Raw genomic sequence first — 27,542 nt, 5'->3', positions numbered from 1 at the left:
CTTTATCTCTGATACCTCGCGTTTTTAACAGCTGGCAACCCTAATGTGCGGCCATTTTTCCACAACAACTTGTTATCAATGTATCTATTCTCCTATTCTTAAATAATTTATATAAAAATGTGATTTTAATTAATTACGTTATGTACGTTATGAACGTAATGATTTTGCAGTGGGATCTTAGACTATTATCTGAGACTCAAAATTGAATGTTTCAATAATTTGCATACCAATCATATTAAGAAAACATCAACATAATTCTAGCATATTACGTTTATGTAACCAAGAGTTTGTGTCGTAATTCGATTGTACTAACTCATCAATAGGACGATGCGGATATCAGTTTGCTTGTGGGTTGTGAGTTGGAACAGGAAGCCGATGCCTCAGAATGGATAATAAATGGTTTATGCGAGCGAATACCTCGTTGAGTACTAATTTACAACTGTCGATGGGAAAACAATAGCGCATTAAATGTGTTTTGATTAATAAACCGACAATAGCAGTACGCACAACAATCATGTATGTTGCTATAAATAGTTTTTCGCTGTAAGTCACGTAGGCACTGTAAATAAAGTATACTTTGGTATTTTTATTTGTTTGATACTAAAACAACTGCATGGGAAGGTCTCAGTAAAACTTATAAATCAATTCCTGGTTCAGATTAATGCATATAACTTGTAAAACAACCAAATCTAAAACGCCGTCTACACTCTCGCCGAAGTCGCTCGAAGTTCAACAAGTACGAGAGTGTAGGTGTAGACGGCCACTTCTTGAAACCTTGCCTCGCTTCGTTCTACTTCCGTTCTCTGTCGGTCTGGCGCTTCCGAGTCAAAGGTATCTTTGTCGGTATCGCACCGCTTGAATGTGTTCCTCGCGAAGTAACTTCGCCGAGAGTGTGGAGCTCGCATAAAACGCTGTCTACACTCTCGCCGAAGTCGATCGAAGTTAAAAAAGTACGAGAGTGTAGACGGCCACTTCTTGCAACCTTGCCTCGCTTCGTTCTACTTCCGTTCTCTGTCGGTCTGGCGCGTCCGAGTCAAAGGGATCTTTGTCGGTATCGCACCGCTTGAATGTGTTCCTCGCGAAGTAGAACGAGTGTGTAGAGAGGTACTTCGGACTTCGGTCAACTTTGGCGAAGTAACTTTGGCGAAGAGTGTGAAGCTCGCATAACATGATCGTAGACATACTTCTCGAGAATGTTATAAAAATATGTCTCGAGAGTTGAGAATTGGACACATTCTCGAGAATGTGTCCAATAAACTTCCATTTGCGTCTATTGATCGTTTTGGCTATCGGCTCTTGATAAGTTTTTCTCCAAATTTCTTTTTTACTTATCCGATTTGTGCCGCGGCACACTGGTGTGCCCTGACGTCCCTGTAGGTGTGCCGTACATAAATTCACATAACAATACATTATGATTATACTCATTATAGAGATTATTTACCCAAGTGTGCCGTGGCTGAACAAGTTTTTAGTTAGTGTGCCTCAAGCTAAAAAAGGTTGGGAACTGCTGGACTAAGGCATCTATTTACAAATGTTCGAACCTTTTTAATCTTCTCCTTTAAAGTCAATGAAATTTATATAGATTTTGCTCTGCCTTTCTATTGTTTGTTCTACAATGATTCTTAATGTGTTAATATGATCTGTGCATGCTTTATTACTTCTGAAGCCCGCTTGGTTTGGTCTTAACAACTGGTCTATAGTTTCATTCATCCTTTCTAGTATCATCCTTGTCATGACTTTACTCACTGTAGATAGTAGTGTTATTGCTCGCCAATTGTTGCAATTTGCATTTGGTCGTTTGATCTCCCTTCTTGGGTATCTTTACAATTATACCTTTTTTCCAATCATCAGGTATTCTCTCTTCCTGACATATTTTGTTTATTAGTATATATGTACAGGATTTCTTCCGATGTTTCTCTATCTGCTCTCAGTAGTTTTGTAGTACCTAATGTTATCTATTCCCGCTGCTTTCCCGCTTTTTTTGTGAATTCCGATTCGGTTAAGCTGAGTTCTTCTTTTATTTCTTTATTTTCCATTTTGTGTTCTATTATTCTGTTGGCATATACTTATCTGAATGTTCGATCCATATCTCAACTATTTCCTTTTCATTCTTCAATATTTTCCCGTTTTTGTCTTTGACAAGTAATTAATCCAAAGGGTATATGTAGTCAAATAGGGAATCAAGAAGAACATGTTTAAAAGGCATTTTTTTATTATATTAAAACAAATTTATTAGACAATTAAAATTACACAAATATTAACAATGATCTGGTAAATAGTATTCAGGTTGATCTACATCTTGGAATGGATTATGCTGTTCTGGTTGTTGCTGAGATGAATTAGCATTACTGGAACTTATTGTAGAATGGCTCGGTGATGATAATGCCGTGAATGATGGTTTTATATCCACAGTTTCTTCTAAGCATTCCAACTCAGCATCCGCAAATAGTTTCGCTAATTCAAGTTTTATATGAACTTGGTGTCTTGGAGACAATTTTCTGAACGTCTCTGCATAGCTCAAAAATAAAAGATCTATTCCATCTTGCTTTTTTTTCTTTCTATCATGTAAATAGTCAATAACTTTATCTACATCTCCTTGAAGAGGTCGTTTTTTGCTCTTTGGTTGATTTGATTCTATTCGTACTTGTGATGTAGACACCGCAATATCCACTTCAGACGGTGACTTTTCTTCCTGAGGCAAGTTGAATGATTGCAGTGATGTTTCTTCCACAGGCAAGTTGAATGATGGTAGTTCTACAAAGTTTATATCTCTAGAGTCATTTGACTCTAGAGAAGGTGTAGCTTCTCTTGAACATTGTAATGGTTTGTTTTCTGATGATGTGTTATTGGAAGTTGTAGCATTCATATCGTCTAAAAAACTTAACTGGGAGCTCCAGATATATGGGTGACTTATTTTTCCAGAGGCAGTATTTTGTTTTACATGTTTTTTATATTTGTTGTAGCCATCTCTTAATGTCTTCCATTTAGTTTTGACGATTTCATCTAAAAGTAAATGAATTAATTGTATATATTTATCAAAAAATATTGATTATAGTTATTAAGGTATCAAGGGTATTATAAGGACGATAACGCTAGAGCTTTAAAGCGTTATTATCCGTAATACCCGTGGTGCCTTCAACGTTTAATGTCCGACTAAATATTCTTTATATGAGAAAAATTATAATGAATTTTGAACAAAACTAGGCTGACGAAACAGTGCGTGGATCATGTCGACGAAACCGTTTTGATGGCTTATTTTCAAAATGTGTCAGCTAGACTCGTATTCATGTTTGTATACGTTCGTAATAAACTTAAAATGAGTTACGAATGAAAATAGTTTATTGTCAAATTATTCGTAAATTTAAGAGGCCCCATATAGTCAGAGAACGAAATAGTTATCAGTGATTCATTTCAAAGTTCGTGGATTATTACGGAATTTGAGGAGAAAGAGGAGTAATTTCAGTGGCGTGTAAAATAATAGTATAATTTTACGTGTATAATTCTATAATTTTTTCTATACTATTATTTTAGTAAGCAATAAGTAACATTTCATGCCACAATTTCTTGATAACTATTTCCTTCTTTGAATAGGTATTATTTTTAAAAATAACGCTCTACGGAAATATATCATATTTAACTGACGTTGACATCGTGTCATTATTTGTCAAATAGTATATCAGTCTGACATTAATGGTATATTGTACAACAAGAGAGAAAAAAGACATATTTCTCACGAGCGCAGAAGTTTGTTGCGAGGGAGAAATATGTCGTTTTCTCACGTGTTGTACACTGTACTTTTTCTACGGATGCGTTTTTGTCAAGAGTTCAAACTTCAAAATTAAATAATTTAGGTGCTTTTATGTGGATTATATGCCAAAATTGAAATAAAATACATATTATACACATATATGCAGGTATGTATTTAATATTCTTAATATTTATATACTTTTATTTATTTAAAATTATAGTTACCAGTTATATTTGAACAGTTTTGAAAGGTAACTCCTGGTAAGTTTTGATTTGACACATTTTATTTGACAAAAATATTTGTGTTTGTATTGTGCATGTTACCAAGGAAACCGAGATTCTACGTATGGAACCCGTGAGAAAAAATATTTCTCACTGCAATGGCAGACTTTTCTCACAGCCTGAGAAATTGTTCGTTTTGAATGTATGGTAGTGAGAGAAGTTGCACATTGTATAGCATCCATAGAAAAAATAATTTTTAACATTTGTGATGTAGTTATACTCATTTAATTGCAGCACTATTTTTCAATCCTTAGATACTATTAGGACACGAATACTATTTTTATGCATCAACGCATACATTGATGAGCGGGCTAATAACCGGCAAAATAACGCAAAAGATGGAAAGCATAATACTAACTGGAAAAGCGCAGCCAAGGACAGACGGAAGTGGAAAGATTTGGGGAAGGCCTATGTTCAAAGTTGGATAGAAATGGACTAAAGAAGAAAGAAGAAATAATACGTTGTGAAATAAAAACGATGAAACAAGTAAATATCTAAAATTATCGATAGGAACATATAAATTTACATTACATGGTTTCCCCTCTTCTAGACATCTGTGACCGGAGAATTTTATAAAATTTAACAGCGACAGTTGTCATACTACTCCGATACGTCTAAAGGTGGGAAACTATATATTGTAATGTAAATTAGGAAGGTTCCTATTAATAATTGTACACCTCTACTAGTTTCATCTCTTTTTATTTCACAACGTATTATGTTTCCACCTTTTGCGTTATTTTGCCGGTTATTAGCCCGCTCATCACTGTATATCCAGTAATAAATTTATTGTATTTATTACAATATAATTTGGATTTGTTTATACCTTAACCGAACTAAAGAAATATTTTTTGTTGAAGCCTAATAAAACTTGTACAAGATGACACATAAAAGACAAAAAAATCTCCACAGCACATGACCACCCGTTTATCCGCTTAAGTAACGATGAATACTTGCCAATTGGATACCTAGCAAATAAATATTTAACATGTCAATTCGGCTCAGATATAATGGTAGGGGAGCCCAAGCTGGGATTTTTGCAGTTACTCGAGCGCGTCAGATTATAATATGGGGAGAAACCTGGTGCCCTGCAATGTACCTCTACCATATCACACCATATATTAGCTCTTAACACAGGAGAGTTCGTTAAGGGGGGCCCGAAAAAAAAATCTATCCTTAAAAATACTCGAAATTGTCAGATTAAGATAAGGTAAGTTAAAAACATGCAAAACAGTGTATACTATTTCAAAAATCTGACGATTTGAGCGGGGCGTAAGGAAATGGGAGAGTTCAAAAGTTTCACAAAAAAAAGAGAATAATTCGCGAAATGAACGTTAGATCGAAAAACTGAAAAATACGTGTTCAATATTTTTCAAAAATCTATCGAATGATACCAAACACGACTTCCCACAGAGAGGGGTGGGGGGTAAATTTAAAATTTTAAATACAAATCCCGCCATATTTCGCAAAATAAACATTAGATCGAAAAACTGCAAAATACTCTTAATCAATATTTTTGAAAAATCTATCGAATGATACAAACACGACCCCCACGGAGGTGGGGTGGGGGGTTACTTTAAAATCTTGAATAGGAGTCCCAAATTTTTCGAAAAACTTTTATACGAAACATTTTTTCGAATTATGGATAGATGGCGCTATAATCGGAAAAAACGATTGTTGGAAATGGAAAATTAAATTAAAAATGGAAAGTCCCCACTAGAATGGAAAAATTTACTTAACTTTTTTTGGTTTTAGGACCTACTCTTCACAACCCAATAGGTCCCCAAAGCGCTCCAGTGACTGCACATTTAGCACATTTCGCTCCTCTACTATAATTCTAACGCTGACATCTTTTTAGTCGATTTACCATTCCTTAAGACACCGGTGTGAAGGCTATAAGGCACTAGGGTAACAGTGTCACAAACGGTTATTTTGGTGGACTGTCTTTCCCAAGCTACACGTGGGATCAAAACGGTGGAAAAACGAAAAAAAAAAAAAAAATTCAGGACCAAAGGGTTCCCGATGCCGAAAGGCCAAAGAACTCTAAAAGCCAAAACCATGATTCCTAAAGCCGTTGAACTGGGAACTTCTAGAGAAAATCCGAACGCCGAAAACCCGGAAGGTTTTAAAAAAGTATCCATAGCTGAAAAACCGCAAAATCTGACCTGACAGAGTAGCAGCATTTGAAGACGTTGATCTCATGACAGACGAGATTAAGGCTGTAACGCCAAAATCAGTAAGTAAAACAAGGCCAAGATTACATACAACCCAAAAAGCTGTAATTAAGGCCAATTTCATCAAAGCCGCCGAAGGATAAAAGAGACGTCGTCAAAGCCATTAAACAAACTGAGAATGTCAAAGGTCCCGATAACCAACGCAAAAGGAAAACGCCAAGAACCGAAGGTGTGACTTTCAGCGAAGCTGCTGCTTCTGTTGGCAGTATTAACAGGATTCCTAGAAGCCAAGATGGATGTGGATAAGCTTAAGGCAATCCAAAAAATCATCTTGGATTCCGTCTTAAATTTGTCAAAGATCATGGTTGAAGCCCCCAAAAAAATTTTCTGGATCCGCCACTCTATGTTAGTAGATTGTAAAACAGCCCTTGCTCTTGCTGATTCCTTAACGTCCATCTGTCTTGACTCACTGAGAAATTTCATTGTCTTAAAATTTGAGTCCAAGAGTCCACATAACGGATTGGTTTAAGATGGGATGTAAAGCTGAACTTAAATTATAATAATGAATTTTCAATGCGAGAAGATTTAAACAATTTAGTCTGCTGATTTCGTTCCTTTCAATTGTATAGGCATATTGAATTCCATCTCGTCCTTGCATTTTATTTTAAACATTTAACTCGAATGTGACAGTCTCGTGTAAGCATTGGCGGCTCGTGATATTTTCAATAGGAGAGGCTATACCTAACTGTAAATTATCTAGACAAATTTCCACTAGCAAAAAAAATCCGCCAAAAAAATCTAATTTAAGGCCCCATTTTTTTGACCATTTTTTATTTACATTTTATAATATCGTCATAATTCATAATTATTTCATAATATAATATCATTTTAAAAATAGTTAGTATAATTGTAAAAGTGTATTACCAAAGTTTGTGTCGCTTATTTGTTAACAATTCTATCTCTGTAAGTAGATATGCATATCAAAATAAATACAGATTTGAAGTTTTGGAGTCCATACAGGTTGAAGGTTTACATTGTTTAAGATACTCAACTGAATTTTTTTAATTCTAAAAGCGGCTTACTCTGCGAATGCAAAAACACGGTAAATTACCAATATTTTGCTTTGCATTACAGATATCGTAAAAAGTTATTTAAACAAGTTGTTCCAAATATTATTCTAATCCCACATACCAAATTTCATCACACAATTCGCACTTTTAGTTTTTTCATTATTTGTAGTCAGGATCCTAAAATCCGCAGAGGAGGCTGCTGGCCGAAAAATCTCACTTGCCCGATCTCCGGGCAGCGTGTGCGTTAAGCGATGTGCAGCGCTAAGGAGACCGGGTCTCCTTAAACCAGTGTTGCCAATTGGCGGATAATTATCCGATTTGCGTACCTTTTTGAGAGTTGTCGTATCTTCTTCGTACCTTTAAATAAATCGGATATTTGCGTATATTTTTCAGTGTATCTACCATCTACTAAATCTTTCTCATCCATATATTGCCAACACCAACAACACATTAATTTTCTTTGGTTCCACCCAAATTTTAATACTGGATGAATGTTAGTGACATCCGACCTCCGATACTTTTCATCTTTTGACAAAAGGGACATGTGCCAATTCTTTTGTTTAGAATTTAAATGCACAAGTGCCTCCACTTAAGACATACTAATCCAATTCAAATTTCAGAAACCGTCTGCCCTCCGATGTTATTTATGAGTTTTTAGTTTTTAGTCTTTAAACTTATGAAAGCTAATTCACGCAGGATTTAGTTTTATTTTCATTTTATGTAGTGCAGTGCTTAAGTAAACGTCTGTTTGAAATAATCTTTAAACGTATTCATTTTTTCGAATCCTGAAAAAACTAATAAATATTTTTGAAAACTTTGAACGCAGAATGAAAGATTACATTATTACCGAGGGCCGAAAGTCCCTTAGAATAAACAAAATGTTTCTTTTGAATGAAATATTTGAAATTAAAAATCACACTCAATATTCATTTTTTCTTTCACCCCTGTAACTTATTATAATAAAAATTATCTTCAGGGATTTTCGGCCCTCGGTAATAATGTAATATTTCATTCTGCGTTTAAATTTTTAAATACTACTTATTAGTTTTCTCAGAAATCGAAAAAAATAATGCATTTTAAAAGCATTGACCAGAAATTTTGCGCCTATGCTATTAATGTAGCTGTAGTTTTTTTGTATTGATTTATTTATTATTTATTTTTCATTACGTTTTAATAAAATAATATTTAAAAGTGTTTTCTTTTTACTTAAATAATTATAATAAATATAACGATCCAAATAATGAAATATTTAGATTTATTTATTTATTTAGAATTTAACACTTACGATAATACAAAATACGAATAATATAATAATAGTAAGTAAATAGTATTTACATTACATACATGAATTAGGTAATCAGCTAGGATACGAGATTTTCATCTATAAACGAATTTTTTTAAACTGTGAAACAGAGAATCCAGCAGATTAAGGGGCCGGTTGTTCGAACGCTAATCAGAAATGGAATCAACTGATAATTATCAAATATTTAATTACTGTCAATGTCAACTTTGATTGGGTTGCTGAAAACATAATTGATTACAAGGAGATTAATTGATTAATTAATCAATTATGTTAATAATTGTTACGTTAATTGATAATTAATAATTAATTAATCAATTATTTATGTTAATTATCATAATGATAATTGATTACAATCAACTGATTGGCGTACGAACAACGGATTTTGTTATTTGATGGTTGTTAAGGGGACTAAAAGAATAACATTGGCAACATTGATTTTAATAACAGAATAATTTTGGACCTAGCGTACCTTTTCGTGATAAATCGGATATTTTTCGAGCGATCATCAGATAATCTAGAGAAATGCGATTGGCAACACTGCCTTAAACCATCCTTAAACGCTGCTGGGCTACGCGGAGCATTAGCAAGTGAGATTTTCCGGCCAGCAGCCTCCTCTGCGATTTTAGGATCCCGACTACAAATAATGAAAAAACTAAAAGAGCGAATTTTGTGCTGAAATTTGGTATGTGGGGTTAGAATATTATTTGGAACAACTTGTTCAAATAACTTTTTGCAATATCTCTAACGCGAAGCAAAATAACAAAGTAAACAAAACAGTGTAGCGTGTGTAAAAAATTTATGGGGAGGCTAAGCCTCCCTTGGCTCCTCTGACCAGCCGACACTGCGTGTAAGGCTGAAATGCTAGAACTTCTTTCGCCATGAAATGGCGTTTCTTTCTTTCTTTCGTTAGAACCATGAAAGTTTCTTTCGACCAATCCATCTCTTTCCCTCCGCTAGAACTACATTTAAGTTATTGTCTGAAACAATATTATATATTTAAAAGTTTATGTATTGCTTCATCTCCATTATAGGTACTCTTTTAATATATGTCACTAGTAATTTTCTGCTCAAATGAAATGGAACTGGGTAGTTCACGTGGCACAACAAAACAACGAAAGGTGGACGAGAAACATTGTCCATTGGAGACCATGCGAGAACAGTCATAGTAGAAGAATACCACAAAAACGATGGCTAGACGACAGCAAAGCAAAATTGGGGAGAAACTGGCACCAAATAGCACAAAGCAGAGAAGAGCATGGGGAGGAATTTGTCCATGAGTGGATGCAAACAGACTGAAGAAAAAGAAGAGAAATTTCTGTGACCTGGTTTTTCTTTTTCCACACTCGCCATTTGCATTCTCAACTTATTTCAATTTCCCACTTATATTTTAATCTTTCGTATTCTCCTAGTAGAATCAACCGTCATTGATAAACTACTGACTTGTTCTAGCATCTAACATATTTTACCATTTTAACCAAACTCTGCACCCCAATTGATTAAGTCTTGGACTTACGAAAGGCTTACCTAAAGAAGTTTCACAAGTTGAAAAAGGATTAATAAAAAATTTAAACAAAAATTACCTTCTGTTGTATTCAGTGGAAGATCATCTACATCAATAACATTTGATTGTTGTTGACTATCTGTGTTTGTGTTGGTTTTACAGGCAGTTATATACTGAAGAGAACATTTATGTCTTAGGAGACTTGCTGTACCGGTTTTGGAAACATATCGCAGTACCTTGGTACAGTGAATACACCGGGCAAAATCTTGAACTTTTCCTTCAAACTCTATTAATTCAAAATTCACCCACACATCACTTTTTGCATTTTTATGTTTAAAAAATCTATATCTCTCGTCAGAAGCATTTATTTCCAAGTCTTTTTCAATTTCCTCTTTGGATTTCATTCTGACAACGCGACGATAAAGCAAAACGTACAACTCGTGGAAGGTTCAAGCCTCAAATACGCGTAATACCGCGACAGCGCTCGATACTGATTCCACAACGTGACGTGAAGCTCCGCAACAGCGGCAATGGGCGGAGGATCGTCCAATCCAATTGTCGTGACTCACGCTCAACCTCCATCGCTCACGTTCACGCCCAGTCACGTGCATTACATTATTTTACCGAGCCACCTTACTTACACTAGCAGTAGCGTGGACATGATTTTTGTTGTGGGTGCCAAGACCAAAAATTCCATTAAACCATAACCGATGTTTCCATAAAATCAAGTAAAAAAGTTTCCTTTAACTTTTAATTGTCAGAATTTGGGACATATAATATACAATCAAAATAGTTTATAACGAGCTCCAGCGGACAGGCGGTTTTTGTATGTTGTAGCCAGTGTTCTCTAAAATGTTCCATGGATTATAACGAACAGGTTGCTACAAACGGTATTACACTGGTTGCAACAGTCAGTTTGTTTAAAGTGTATGACAGACCAGGGCATTTAGTACTAAAAACACTGGAATTAATTGATTTTTAAATACAGCACCTAGAGGCACTAGAGACAGAATGTCAGGAAAAAAGTCTACTATAAAAAATGTGCATACATAATACAAACAAGTGAATAAAATGCATCAAAAAGTGCATACACATGTCAAAAGTAGGCATATTAAGTGCCAGATTTTGTTACTCAGGGGTTTTTGGGGTCGGTGAATACGACTACGGCATCAAAACAGACCCCCGAAGCACCTGGTGGCGGTGCCCAAGGTCACTGATAAGGCACGTCATCTGCCGGTTCGAAGGATATCGGCACTAAATTAATACAGATTACTTGGAGGTTTTTGGAGTCTCTGAACACGAATACGCCATCAGAACCTATCCCCAGAGCACCTGGTGTCCAATGTCACTGCTAAGTCTAAGGCACGTCAACTTCTGGAGTTTCGTGGGTTTTCGATACTAAATTGATGCAAACAGATTTCTCAGGAGGCTTTTTGAGGTGCTGAAAACAAATATGCCATCAGAACGACATTCGCAGCACCTGGTGCCTAGGGCTACATCATCTTCTGGAGTTAAGAATGATTTTGGCAATAAATTGATGCAAACAGATTACGGGGGGGGGGGGGTTTGGGGTTTCTGAACACAAATACGCCATTACAACCGACTCTTTGTGCACCTGGTACACACGATTACTGCTAAGTGCATCATCTTCTGGTGTTTCGAAGGGTTTCAACACTGAATTCATGCAAATAGATTCATAGGCCGTATTTGGGTGCGCTGAATACGAATACGGCATCAGAACTGGTTCATCGGAACCCCGGACCACCTGGTGCCCAAGGTCACTGCTAAGGCATGTTTTTCTCTGGAATTTGGAGGGTTTTTGTGCAACAGGTGCACCTGAGGTGTCGGTTGTGATGGCGTATTCTTGTTCAGCAACTCCAAAAACCTCCAAATAGTCTGTTTGCACATACATAATGCAAAAAGTTGCAAGTTTCTAGGTGCTGTATTTAAAAATCGATTTATTTTGTGCTAAATGCCCCGGTCTATGATGCAAAAATGTGTACTACCTTAATTCATACTCCATACCTACAATATGTACTAGACTAGGGCAGTTAGAACTAAAAACACCGGAATAGATCGATTTTTAAATAGAGCACCTAGAGACTTGCACCTTTTTGCATTGTTTTCAGAATGACGCCAGGAAAAAAGTCTACGATAGAAAAATCAGTAGAAATGCATAATTGCATTTTAAAGTGGATAAAATGCACCCAAAAGTGCATAAACATGTCAAAATGAGTATTTTAATGGCTAGGTTTCGTCTTTAAGGTCATTGAACACGAATACGCAATCAGAAAAGAACCGACACCCAAAGCACCTGCGCCCCATGTTATTGCTAAGGCATGCCATCTGGAGTTTCGAGTGTTCTCGCCGAAACTTTTCGGCACTAAATTGATGCAAACAGATTCCGCGGGGGTATTTAGGATCTCTGAACACGAATACGTCATCAGAACCTACCCCCGGAGCTTTTGGTGCTAAGAGTCACTGCTGAGTCTGAGACCCGTCATCTTCTGGAGTTTCGAGGGTTTTCGGCACTAAATTAATACAAACAGATTACTCGGGGGTTTTGTCCCTAGTGTCCTCAGACTATCGGAGCACCTAGTGCTCAGGGTGACTAATATGCTTGTCATCTTTTGCAATTTCGAGGGTTTTCGGAGATCGGTTCTGATGGCATATTCGTGTTCAGCAATTCAAAGAACCCTCCAAGTATTCTATTTGCCACAGGTCTGAAAGCCTCGAAATTACAAAAGATGACGTGCATATCAGTCACTCTGGGCACAGGTGCTACGCGGATCGGTTCTAATAACGTGTTCGTTTTCAGCGATCTGAAAAACACTTGAGTAATCTGTTTGCATTAATTAAATGCCAAAAACCCTCATAACTCTAGATGACGTATCTTAGCAGTAACTCTGGTCACCAGGTGCTCCAGAGGTCGGTTATGATTGCGTATTCATGTTCGGCGACCCAAAAACCCCCGAGTAGCAAAATGTGGCCCTTAATATACTTATTTTGACATGTTTATGCACTTTTGAATGCATTTTATGCACTTTTGAATGCATTTTATGCACTGTATATGCAATTATCCATTTCTACCCATTTTTCTATTGTAGACTTTTTTCCTCGGATAACCATAGGAACATTTCTCTCCTTTAAATTTTAAGAATGATCAGGTGTCAGTTTAAAAAATAACCCTACCTCTGGGTTTAGGCCACACATTTTCAACCCAGTTATTTTTAATTGATGAACCAACAACTAATAAGGTACGGTACCGTACCTAAAGTACCGTACTTAAGTACAACAAACCAATAACCAACTTTTATGGTACGTAAAGTAGGTACGGATGATGATAACCAACCTCCGATAGAAGAAGAAAAGAAGAAGAACCTGAAGAAGATGACTCACCTGAAATTTTTCCGTTAACAATATTGTGGCGAGATCGGAAACGTTGAATCCAGGAAGCATTGCACTTAAACGAATCCTTCTTCAAAATAACAGCGAAGGCTTCATTTGCCTGAAGCATCGGCCCACTCACCGGAACATTGTTTGCGCGTTGTTGTTTGTACCAATCAAACAAAGCATTTTCAATGTCACTGTGATTTGAAGACCGAACCCGTATTCCTTTTTCGCACTTATTAAATTGCATAATAATTTTTTCTCTGCGCTTCATCATTCCAGCAATTGTTGAGCGTGACGTTTTCAATTCACGGGCAATCGAACTCGCAGAATCACCAGAATCGACTCTGCAAATTATTCCAAATTGTTCCTCAATTGTAAATTGTTGCCGTGACATGTTGTCGCTTATAAAGACTAGACACAACCATAGTATACAGAGGGAACCTCTATATACTGTGACACAACTGAATTGAGAAACTCTTGGATGAAATGGTGTAATGTAAACAAAACTTGTGATACAATGGACTCGCCTTAGGAGGTCTAATAGCCCGGCTACACGCACCGTCTTGCCTGAGAGCATGCCTGCACAGTCTGGTTTGTGCAGGTAAGAGCGTGCGTATGGACGGCAAGACTGTATCGCGCACAGGCCTCCAAGCGCGGACTGTATCCTCCTCGACATGCTGAAGATTTTACCTGTGCAGTTTTTGGTTCTACAGTTTTACTTGCACGTGTGGACGGTAGTTCAGTCCGTTCTTCAGTCCCGCAAAAGTTTTCGAGGTGGATAGACCAAGATGAGCGACATAAGAAGTGTTACGAAACGGTTTTTAACTGAATTTATAGAGTTATACAAATCTTTGCCGGCGTTATGGAGAGTAAAGGCTGATTCTCATTATAACGCAAGGCAAGTGCTCGGCATGGGCGAGGCATCGGCTCGTCAAGATACATTTTACATAAAATCTTATGCATTGCACGGGATGTATAATTCACACTATGCGTGCCAGGCATGCGACGTTCTTTTCGTAACAATATTTGCCGAGCACGTGCCTTGCCGGTTCCTTGCACGTCTAATGAGAATCGGCCTTAAAGTGTAAAGAATATTCCGACAAAAAATAAGAAAAACGAAGCCTACGCTTTAATGGCAGAAAAATTAAAAGAGGTAATGTTTTATTTTTTTACTTTTTAATTGATTCTAAAATAGGGCATACTTTAAAATCAAATAATTTGTACCGTTTGGTATTTAATAAAGATAAACTATTATTTTTTCCAATATTGGTATACTATTATTTAAAACAGTTTATACAGTGCGCTGGAATAACTGTTACAGTCCCCCTATTAACTTATTTATTTTTAGCACATAAGAAAAACGCTCGGACAGGTCGATTTTTAAAATAATCATAGTAGGTAATATATCATAGCATCAATGTTGAACTTTACGCGATCCCTCCTCAGGTGACAGGCATAACTTTTTTTAATGGGAAAGTCCATCATGTGACACCTCATTTAAAAAATTTTGAAATACTTATTATAAAAATGTATAATACTTTAATCCTTTTTGAGACCGTAGGCGCAAAATTTCGGTCGAATTCTTTCTAAACGCATTTCTTTTTTTCGAATCCTGAGAAAACCAATAAGTATTTTTTTAAAATTTAAACGCAAATGATAGATTTCATGAAGTCCCTTAGAATAAACAAAAAGTATATTTTGAATGATATATTTTAAATTAAAAATCAGACTAACTTTTCTCTTAGTTTTTCACCCCTGTGACTTATTAAAATAGACATTACAGAATTTCTCAGGGACTTTCTACCATCTATAATACTGTAGTATTTCATTCTGCGTTTAAATTTTTCAAAAATACTTGTTAGTTTTCTCAGGATTCGAAAAAAAATGAATGCATTTCAAAATAATTCGACCGAAATTATTAAAGGCATTAAAGTAATATACATTTTTGTAATCAGTATTTCAAAAGCTTTTAAATGAGGTGTCGCATGATGTAAATTTAAAAAAATAAAGTTACGTCAGTCATCTGAAGAGGGATAGCGTAAAGTTCGAAACATTGATGCTATAATATACTATAATTATTTTAAACATCAACCTGTCCGAGCGTTTTGCTTATGTGCTAAAAATAAATAAGTTAATAAGGCGGGGGGGGGGGGATAACACTTATTCCAGTGTACTGTATAGCGTGAGACAGATAAAAGGCCTATTAGAAATATCTCGAGAACTAAAGTAAAGGAAATTATGAAAATTGGAATATAGGGGTTTTGAGGTGTGAACTATTTAATGAAAATATTTTGGTCTCTTTGCTACTTCCGGTTATACCGGAAGTTGATTGTAACTTCGTTTTTTAAAATGGGACACCCTATATATTTTTACGTTTCTGGATTCTCCTCGATTTCTTATTTCTTAAAATATAATCTGGAATAATTTTGGATATTGCTTGATGGGAGATTTCCGCTGAAAACCTTAGGTCCCTGTAAGTTCTACCAGTTGCTAAAAACCTTAACGTACAGGACAATATTTCATGAGGAGATATAGAACATCGCATAACAGTATCTTCTTTTTTAATTATGGGTGTCACCAGAGGCAGTAAATCAGTATAGGCTGTTTCATCCATTCTAAGATAACCACGCCAGTCTTCAGGATCATCTCTCAAATCTTCGATTAAGTTAACATGTGAATGTATATTTCTCCGCAAGAGCCACTTTTTACTCCATTTACTTCTACGGCGTCGTTGCTTGGTTGTTTGTTGCTTATTTATTAATAAACAATACAATAACGCTTCCATTAAAAAAACCTCTTCCGTACTGCTCATCGTGTCGAATTCTCTGAAAGACTGAAGTTTGCGCAGTCCAATTTTTTACGTGGCAAGACGGTGCGTGTAGCCGGGCTATAAGTGTCTAAAGGTCTCACAATGGACCCTACCCGGATGAGCGATGACAATAAAAAACCTTCCTTTTCATTTCGTGGAACTACTTGAAATTGTACGTTGTAACCAATATTTCAACTGCTCAAGAAGAAAATATGTTCGTTCTAACCGACTTGTTGACTTTAACCGATGTCGTTATAAACAATCCAAATGCTTTTTTATGTCATTGTATGGGGCCTACTATTTTGTTTGTTATGTCCAATTGCACGTTATAAACGGTGCGCGATGTCGATGTAAACAATTTTGCCTGTATTTTATTGCTGACCTACCTGGGACTAACTTGTACCGTTGATTGAATACGCGAATATATCCGCAGCGCTTATGGACAGAAGCGTGTTAGCTTTACCATCCAAAAAATTAAAATTTCAATCAATAATCAGTAAAAAATTAGAAAATTAATAAATTAAAAAAAAATTAGAGACGCCCAACTGCTTATCAAGAATACACCAGTGGACCGAGTAAAACAGTATAACTATCTTGGAACAATAGTAAACGAACAATGGGATCACTCACAAGAAATAAAATGTAGAATAGAGAAGGCTAGGAGGGCATTCAATAACGTGGCAAGACTCTTTAAAAATCATAACCTTAATCTGGAGATAGAAGTAAAGCTCCTACGATGTTATATCTTCCCAATATTATATTACGGAGTTGAATCCTGGTCACTCACTGAAGCGATGGAGAAAAACTTGAAGTCATAAAGATATCATGGATGGACAAGATAACCAACGAGACCGTATTACGAAGAATGGGGAAAGAAAGAGATGTGATGTATACCATTAAAAGGAGAAAATTAGAATATCTCGGACACATAATGAGAAACGGCACTAAATACAGATTACTGAAGGTAATACTTCAAGGCAAAGTATTCGGAAAGCGAGGAATTGGGAGATGAAGAATATCATGGTTAAAGAACCTGAGAAAATGGTTCTCCACAACAACAGCTAATCTATTTAAAGCATCAGTTAATAAAATAATTATAGCCAGAATGATCGCCAATATTCCAAACGCATAGGCATTAAAAAAAGAAGTCAAGAGTCAGTGACTCTAGTGGTTATTTCGAGAAACAACTAGGTATTTGCTCTCTCAAGAGAATGATGATAGAATGACGTGCCGTTACTTCCCCTATCACTCCCACCACAACCAATTTATGGCAGTACCTGCTGAATTACCGGATTTACACTCAGTCCAGTTGGACAGGGAATTGAGCAGGGAAGTGGGCAGCATGCGTGTGTAAATAGGTCACTCGCGCTGACACTGCTCATACCGCTGCCATTGCACACAGTGCAAGGCAGCGTCATAGAAGTCAAAGGACAGGCAGCGCGAGCGCGATTGCGTGTTCACATTGAGCCACTATCGCTCATTTGCCGCCGAGTAAGTGAGCAAGACGATGCTCTCGTCACATTCCGTCTTTGAGAGTCGTTCGGTACCTGAGTTGTGAGGACTGATGCGAACACTTCACTCGCGTAGATACTGTGTTTCGGGCAATATGTATTTCCGGCAGCGGCAGGAGCAGGAGCAAAGGCTGAATGTCTGAAACTAGTGCTGAAAGGCTGAATTTAGAAAATCAGACACTGGAAATATAATACGGCATTTCCGGTTAGAACTTTTTAACCGGAAATGATATAAAAACCAAAATTATGCACTTGTTCTCATCTTGCTAAGGCACGTCGAGTAATATACCGCTTCGACCATTTCGGTGACATTAAAACGGTATTTCCGGTTTAAACTCTAAAACCGGAAGTCCGCGGTCAAATTTGTCATTTTTAATACCATCCTTGTGTTATAAGCTTTCATTCGACACCTTATTATTTGTCGTTTTATCTGTATTAATAACGGAGAAGTTATATTCGCTGACAAACATACAGAGAGCAGAGAGTCATGAAACCGGAAGTATAATATATTAATTTGTTCTCGTCTTGCTAAGCCACGTCGAATAATATATCATTTGTACTATTCCGGTGACTTTAAAACAGTACTTCCGGTCGTATTTTTGAAACCGGAAGTCCTATGTCAAATTTCTCACCTTTAGTACCATCCTTGGATTATAAGGACGTGGATATTTCAAAGTTTTCACATTTTTTCAAAATTGGTTATAAAATCCATAGTATACATAAAATAAATACTTACCATCCGGAACATACGGATATTTAAACGGAACTGCACTTTTTATGAGTTTTTTAGCTTTTACTCTTGGATCACAAAAAGATGTAGATTCAAAATGATTTTCACAAATCTGATATAGTTTTAAGTCTTCTAAATTAGTTAAATACGTTCGCACATTTTCATTGCCACAGTTTTCCACCCACTTTTTACACCTATCTTGATATTTTACCGGAAATTTAAATAAAACTTTACCGTCTTTTCTCGAGAAATTACAATTTTTATAAACACAACGTGTCGTTGTAATTTTAGAGGAATTCATTTTTCACCAAAAAATTAAATCGACTAGGATACAAATTACAAAACGCAAACCAATTTCAAAATGCAGAGTTTGAATGTCTTTACTCCGGCTAGCTAACCGGGGTTTATCGGCAGAGAACGTACCGGCCCTAAGTGATAAAGAGTGGGAGAACAGTATTAACGTTGAGAATATAGAGGTGGAATTGAGAAGAGAAGAAATCTTTTATGCTTGGCTGTCGTGTTTCTCTCACTCAAACATAGATGGCTACAGTGTTTTTGAGACGAGAAAATTTGCTACGTTTAGTTTGTATCGCGCTGCGGGATTTATTCGTGTATGTATTCAATCAACGCGTCTACCTAAAACGATGCAAGATTTGGTGTTTGTGTAGTAATTTAATAAACTGTAACTTTTAAGATCGCGGCATATTATCATGCACGTATTGTTTCCAGCACGTAGCGTAGTCTCCGAAAAACCTGATTTTACTAAGAGGTGTCTGATACGATAGTACATTCTTTCACGGTTTTTGCTGTAAATTTTAAAGAACCGCTTGGATTGACATGAAATTTGGCATACGCATAGCTAACATGTTATAGAAAAAAAGTGATATGGTGCCGATGTGTGCTTTTGCCCTGGGGGTGAGTTTCACCCCATCTCGGGAGTGAAAAAATATATGTTTAAGTTAAGTCCCGAAATGGATAAACTGACTAAATTTAAGCAACTTTTGCTCTATAGAGTTTTTTCACCAAATCAATACTTTTCGAGTTATGTATTTGCAAGTGAATATGTTCATTTTTCAACAAAGTAGGTAACCACGTTTTTAGACGGTTTTTCGCAAATAACTCAAAACGTAAGCATTTAGTCGAAAAAATATTCTTAGCCTATAAAAAAGTGAAAAAAAAAAACGGTGTATATATTAGGTCTCTATACATAGCAAAAGCAGAGTTATAGCTAATGAAAAATAGGTTCATATTCGAAACATTCCAAATAGAATAATTCAATGTGAAATATCCAAATAATGAAGCATTCTTGGGGAAAACACATACAACTTTTTTAAAGTGTTTAAAAAAGCTTTATTTCTGTTTTTATAAAAAAAATTTCCAGCATCAAATGTAAGCAAGTTACGCTCAAAATAAAGTTGGTCTCTTTTGTTTTGGCAAAAAAAAATCAGGAAGATCACCCCCCAATTAGCAACTTAAATGAAATTAATCGTTACCGCTTCACAAGTTATTTTACTTATGTTTATATGATCTGTAAGTTTCATCGATTCAAAGTGCTTATTTTTGAAAAAATTTGGTTTTAGAGCAAATTTAAAAAATTTTAATTTTGAAAAAAATGCTTTTTTTTCAAAATAACTTAGTTACTTAAATTGTTAGAGATATCAAAAGTCTTAAACAATAAAAAAAGTCGGCTTTACTTTTCTGAATACTTTATATTTTTTTGTTTTTCTGTAAGACAAAAATTGGTCAAGATTCGGTGTTTCTAAATTTGCATACACTCGTGATAAGTGACTCGTTTAAGCCCTTTTAACTACAGCTGTTTCAAAAATAAGGACTTTGAACCGATGAAACTTACAGATCGTATGATCAATACATACGCGAGTAAAGAACTTGTGAAGTGATAACAATTAAGTTCATTTGAAATGCTAATTACGGGGTGATTTTCCCGATTTTTTATCAAAAAAAGGGACCAACTTTATTTTGAGCGTAACTTGTTTACTTTTGATGCTAAAACATTTTTTTTAAAAACAAAAATAAGCATTTTTTAAACACTTTAAAAAAGTTAAATAGAGTTTTCCCCAAAAAAGTGCTTCGCTTTTTGATTATGGCACGTTAAAATATACGATTTCGAATTTGACGAATATGAACCTATTTTTCATTAGCTATAACTCTGCTTCTACTAGGTACAGTGAAGTAATATATACACCAAGTTTTTCACTTTTTTACGTGATATATTTTTGATAAAAACTTTTTTTTCACCCAAATATGTACTTACTTTTTGAGTTATTTGCGAAAAACCGTCTGAAAACGTGGTTATTTTGTAAAAAAATTAACATATTCACTCGCAAATAACTCTAAAAGTATTAACTTGGTGAAAAAACTTTATAGAACAAAAGTTGCTTAGAATTAGTAATTTTATCCATTTCCGGACTTATTTCGAACATATATTTTTTAGAAGGTTTTCCTTATTTTTCTGCAACTATTTTCACAAACATCTTAGTCCATTCTTTCACGGTTTTTGCTCTAAATTTTAAAGAACCGCTTGGATTGACATGAAATTTGGCATACATATTGCTTACATGTCAAAGAAAAAAAGTGATATTGTGCCGATGTGTACTTTTGGTCTGGGGGTGACTTTCACCCCCTTTTGGGGGTGAAAACATATATGTCCAAAATAAGTCCGGAAATGGCTAAACTGACTAATTTTAAGTAACTTTTGTTCTATAGAGCTTTTTCGCCAAGTCAACACTTTTCGAGTTATTTGCGAGTGAATATGTTCATTTTTCAACAAAATAACCACATTTTTAGACGGTTTTTCGCAAATAACTCAAAAAGTAAGTATTTTGTCGAAAAAAACGTTCTTAGCAAAAATATAGCCTATAAAAAAGTAAAAAAAAATGGTGTACGCGTTAGGTCTCTGGATCTCGTATAACCAGAGTTATAGCCAATGAAAAATAGATTCATATTCACCAAATTTCAAATAGAATATTTCGACGTGAAATATCCAAAAAATTAAACACTTTTTGGGGAAAACCCATTATAACTTTTTTAAAGTGTTTAAAAATTATTTCTGTTTTTACAAAAAGTTTCTAGCATTAAATTTAAGCAAGTTACGCTCAAAATAAAGTTGGTCCCTTTTGTTTTTGCAAAAAAAAAATCGGGAGGACCCCCCCCCCTAATTAGCAACTTAAATGAAATTAATCGTTACCGCTTCACAAATTATTTTACTTATGTTGTGTTTATATGATCTGTAAGTTTCATCGATTCAAAGTGCTTATTTTTGAAAAAATTTGGTTTCAAAATAAAATTTTTAAAAATTTAAATTTTGAAAAATATGCTTCTTTTCAAAATAACTTCAAAATTGTTAGAGATACCAAAAATCTCGAAAAACGAAAAAAGTCAGATTTGCTTTTCTGAATATCATGTATTTTTTTGTTTTTCTGTTAGACAAAAATTGATTAAGATTTGGTGTTTCTAAATTTGCATACATTCGTGATCAGTGACTCGTTCAACCCCTTTTAACTACAGCCCTTTCAATAATAAGGACTTTGAACCGATGAAACTTACAGATCATAATATAAACAATATATACACGAGTCAAGAAACTTGTGAAGTCGTAACGATTAAGTTCATTTAAGATACTAATTAGGGGGTGATTTTCTCGATTTTTTTTACCAAAACCAAAAGGGACTAACTTTATTTTGAGCGTAACTTGTTTAATTTTGATGCTAGAACTTTTTTTTATAAAACAAAAATGAAGCTTTTTTTAAACACTTTAAATAAGTTGTAATGAGTTTTCCCCGAAATGTGCTTCATTTTTTTTAATTTTTTACAGGCTATATTTTTGCTAAGAATGTTTTTTCGACAAAATACTCTATTTGAGTTATTTGCGAAAAACCGTCTAAAAGCGTGGTTATTTTGTTGAAAAAATGAACATATTCATTGCCATATAACTCAAAAAGTATTGACTTAGCGAAAAAACTCTATAGAACAAAAGTTACTTAAAATTAGCCAGTTTATCCATTTCCTGACTTTCTTTGGAAGAATATTTTTTCACCCCCAAGCGGGGGTGAAAACCACCCCCAGGGCAAAATCACATATCGGCACAATATCACTTTTATTCTTTGACTTGTTAGCTATGTGTATGCCAAATTTCATGTCAATCCAAGCGGTTCTTTAAAATTTAGAGGTTTTGCAATATTTTACCGTTAAAGAACGGACTATCTTATTATTTCATTTTAAAGATTTACTGACTTACACCGATTGGCTTCTGAGGCATCGAATTATAAAACAAAAATGTTAATGCGGACTGATTCTCCGCGGCAAATGAATTGGAAGAGCCCAAAGAGGGCGGCAATCAGTCCGCTAGAAGTATAGATGCCATGATAATGCAAGTGAATAGCAAACAGAGCCTCAGGTTGCCTAAATGAAACAATATGGAGAAATAAAAATATCGGAAAAGAAGTTAAAGGCAGAATTTACATCATCAGACCAATAATGACATAAGCAGCAAAAACAGGACCTGATACAGAAACAATAAAAAGAATGCTAGAAACAGATGAAAACCCTTCGAAAAAACGATGATAAGACACTATGGGATAGAGCTAGAAGTGCAGATATCAGATATACGAAGGAGATGAAAGGTAGACAACATTAGTAACCGGTAAAAGACAGAAGAGTAGAACGGAACGACTACATAAGCCGAATGACAACAAATAGAGTAGTAAGGACGGAGAGAGACGGTTCTCCAATAGGAAGACGATCAGTGGGAAGAACAAGAAAACCATGGAATGACAACTTACTGGAGACACATTGACAAACAGAGATGAGTCATGTCTACACAAAAAGAAGAAGACGAAGAGTACTTTCTGTTTGTATACAGCATACAGTTTTTTATTAGCTCCATCTTCTCGTATGACCCAATGTCAAATTCGAATGAAATAATTTAACCATCATAATCTGTAAACAAATACAATGTTAGTATACTTACTAGTTTCATTTAGCTCCTGTGCTATTTTCGTCCAAACCAAATTTTTCAGCGTTGTATTCTTATAATCTATATGGCCCATATCATACAGACATGCTTGTTTCCTCACGCAATCTATTAAACGTTCAACATCCATCGTAGCTATTGATAAAAACCACAACTACTAAAACCAGTCCCGTCCCGTTGAACGCGAGCGACTAAGGCCGGCGATGTCTGTCGAGCAAGCATGTCTATTCAGTCAGCTACAACGCTGACGCCCCGCTGCCACCGCGCCACGACCACGATCGCGTTTCGTTCTCACTGGGTAGACGGTAAACACACGCCTCGCCAAGCACTAATAGTCCAGGGATATAAAGCAAAAATATACCATGTTCCGGATACTGACCCATCCAGGTTGCAAATGGGTTTTTTGTGTACTAGACACACCGGCAAAATTAGCCGAACACCTTAAAAATGGGACATGTTTGATGTCTCTAATCTCCTAATCCTGTTGTCCGATTTGAGTGATTCTTTTAGTATGTTATAGCCTTATTAGTTAAGAATATTGGTGTAATAATATTGTTGCTAGACAGGTAAATCTCATTTTATACCGGGTGTTACAATCATACTGTGTTTTTTTCTTAAAGTTCGGAACACCCTGTGGAATATTCTAGCATATGTAAAATATTAAAATTATAACTTGATTGTAGACTTAGGCTTTCTTAACATTTTCTTTTTTGATTCATTTGCTTATGTTGGAAAATAAAAAAGTTATGTGCTTTAACAATTAGCCATGCTTTTTATCAATAAATCCTCATAGTAGGGGAGGAAAGTATGCTAAATTTGCAGTTACTCGAGCGTTATGGGAACCTATTGGATTGTGAAGAGTGGGTGCTAAAACCAAAAAAAGTTAAGTTAAGTTTTCCATAAAGTGTGGGACTCTCCATTTTTAAATTTAATTTTCCATTTCCACCAATCGTTTTTTCCGATTATAGGAAATATAGGCTATATCTATCCATAATTGGAAAAAATGTTGCGAATAAAAGTTGCTTATTTTTACGTCAAGGATCCAAATCTGCAATAAAAATTAGGGGCTCCTATTTAAGATTTTAAAGTAACCTTTCACCCCACCTCCGTGGAGGTCGTGTTTGGTGCCATTCGGTAGATTTTTGAAAAATATTGAATAGGTGTATTTTGCAGTTTTACGATCTGATGCTCATTTAGCGAAATATCGCAGGGTTCGTATTTAAAATTTTTAATTTACCCCTCACCCCTCTGCGTGGGGTGTCACGAGCCCCCACGGAGGTGGGGTGGGCGATTTAATTTAAAATCCTTAATAGGAGCCCCCAATTTTTATTTCAGATTTAGATTCTTTACGTAAAAATAACCAATTTTTATTCGACACATTTTTTCGAATTATGGATAGATAGCGCTATAATCGGAGAAAAATGATTGTTTCAAATGGAAAATTAAATTAAAAAATGAAAAGTCCCCCACTTTATGGAAAACTTAACTTAACCTTTTTCTGATTTTAGCACATACTCTTCACAATCCAATAGGTAACCCATAACACTCGAGTAACTGCAAATTTAGTATACTTTCCTCCCCTACTATGAGGATTTATTGATGAAAAACATGGATAGTTGTTAACGCACATAACTTTTTTATTATCTCACATAAGTAAATGAATCAAAAAGAAAAATGTTAAGACAGCCTATGTCTACAATCGTAGTATTAATTTTAATATTTTACATATGCTAGAATATTCCACAGGGTGTTCCAAACTTAAAGAAAAAACACAGTTTGCTTAGTATACCCGGTATAAAATGATATTTACCTGTCTAGCAACAATATTATTACAACGATATTCCTAAATAATAAGGCTATAACACACTAAAAGAATCACTCAAATCGGGCCAGTGGTTTAGGAAATTCAAGACATCAAACATGTCCCATTTTTAAGGCGTTCGGCTAATTTTGCCGGTGTGTGTATATACCTTAGACCATAAAAACTGATAGACACGCCGCGATGCTATTTCTCTCGTCTCGAAGAGTGAAGCCAACATAAAACGATTCACACAGCTGTGTGTGACGTCAGTTTACGGCAGAAAACGTTAGAGGTTAGAAGTGTTTATAGGCGTTGTGAATTAAAATAGAGTATATTTTCTACATCCATTAACAAATCAAAATATGTAATATTTGACCCTCCACATATGTTAAAACTTATTCACAATACTTTAGGATATTTAGGTCAACAAGCATGTTCATGCTTTTAAGACTTCTTTTACGTTTATTAAATAAAGCGATTATATGGAAATATTTGGAAGAATTAGTAGACATTCAAGAAAAGGAAGGCCTTCATCTTACAACTAGGATAACCCGAAGGCATTTAAATTGGCATAAGGAAAAAATGAAGGTGAAATTAGCTGCCCAAACGTTCAGCCAAATGTTGCTAAGGCAATACATTATTTGAGAAATAAAAGCTCAAAAGAATTTGTACATAGCGAAGCTACTCAAAATTTCATTGAACAAATTAATTAAACACCTAAAATCCAGTTTAGAGCAGCACAATAAACCAGCAATTTTTCAAAAAATTAAAGAATCTATAAAATATCTTAGATCACTTAAATGTTCCATCAATGGTGAACCACTATAATATCCAAGCCAAAGAAAAACGGGTTTTATTGGTATGATCATTAGTTTAAAGTCACTAATGGGAATTTGGAAAAATTACTTGGAGGATATGGATGAAGGTCTGAAGTTCTTTCGGTCTATAAACTTTCTCAAGATCACTTAAAAATTTTCTTTAGTTCTATTGGGAGTCACGGACGTTACAACAACAACCCAACGGTAAAACAATTTAAAGCTGCATATAAAAGACTCTTAATGCACACAAGTGTTAGAGGATCAACCCAGGTTAATTGTATAGAACAGATGCCTTCCATAATTTTAGCAATAAGTACAACAAATACTGTGAAAATGAAAACATATGATCATCAACTCATTGACAACTTTATAACTGATGAAAATAATAGGGAAACAACAACTAGTATTAACCATGATTACACTGTAAATAATTTAAGTTTTTCAAAAACATTGTCATCTTATGTTTGTGGTGTTGCTGACTATATCGCTGGGTTTGTAGTTAAGAAAGTTAAGAAAACATTCAATTGTGACATATGTTTGTATACAATTGAATGTGATAATTTACAATCTCCATTCATAAGACACAAAAATTATAGCATATCAAAAAAAATTTAATTCAACCTTCTAAAGACGTCATTCATATTTGCAAAATTGCTGAAAGCGAAATTAGATTTATGTGCAATTCACAAAAAATTGAACGATTCTAAATTAATGAGAAGATATGTACATACAAAGAACATATGTTTGACCATGATTTTGAAACAAACCATTTGTTTAATCTAATAAAGATAATTTGTTTCCATTATTGCAACATCAGATTGTACCACGAAGGTGAAAAACTAAATAATGTAATAAGAGTTAGAAGTAATTTAACAAAATCTATTTTGTTTTGTGGTCAATAAATTAATAGATTTCCTAAGATAAATTAATAGATTTTTTCACCTAACCTGAAACTTCCACCCAAAAGAAAATTACTCTCCTTCAAATTTATTTTTGATTATCAAACAAGAAGAGATATACCAACGATATAATAATATGTACCTACTTTTAAATAAAACATTTATTTTTACAAAATTACTTTAAGTCAAAAATATTTATTAATTACTTTGCTAAATTATTTCTCTTCCATATTTTTTACAAAATATGAAGTTATATCAAAATTAATCTAAAATTGGGTAATTTTATTAGTGCTTTGCTAAGAATCCAAACGAGTTCTTGCCGTATTGTGACGTCACTTTCGCGGAAGGTGTTTGCTTCAACGGTTCGGTACAAGGCGTGTCTATCAGTTTTTATGGTCTAAAGTCTAAGGTATATACCTACCTAATTCATTATAAATACAAAAATGCCGGTCACAGTTCGCAGTCATATACAGTAGACTCCCTCTGTAACGAGAACTGAAATGGCAGACCTCGTTAT

General features: G+C 35.0%; 1 protein-coding gene across 1 annotated transcript in view; it reads right to left on the bottom strand.

The window, feature by feature from the left end:
- Positions 1–2,194: 2,194 nt before the first annotated feature.
- Positions 2,195–27,542, bottom strand: part of LOC114337621 (probable JmjC domain-containing histone demethylation protein 2C) — a 1,249,253-nt gene continuing 1,223,905 nt past the window's right edge. The window contains exon 8 of the mRNA XM_050650161.1: positions 2,195–3,003. Coding sequence (XP_050506118.1) covers positions 2,258–3,003 — 746 coding nt within the window. The 3' untranslated portion in view covers positions 2,195–2,257. The remainder of the gene's footprint in view (positions 3,004–27,542) is intronic.

The sequence above is a fragment of the Diabrotica virgifera genome, chromosome 5 (assembly GCF_917563875.1).
Source record: "Diabrotica virgifera virgifera chromosome 5, PGI_DIABVI_V3a".
Lineage (NCBI taxonomy): Eukaryota > Metazoa > Arthropoda > Insecta > Coleoptera > Chrysomelidae > Diabrotica > Diabrotica virgifera.
Note: the sequence above shows the minus strand (reverse complement) of the source record. Positions and strands in the feature narration are given on the sequence as shown.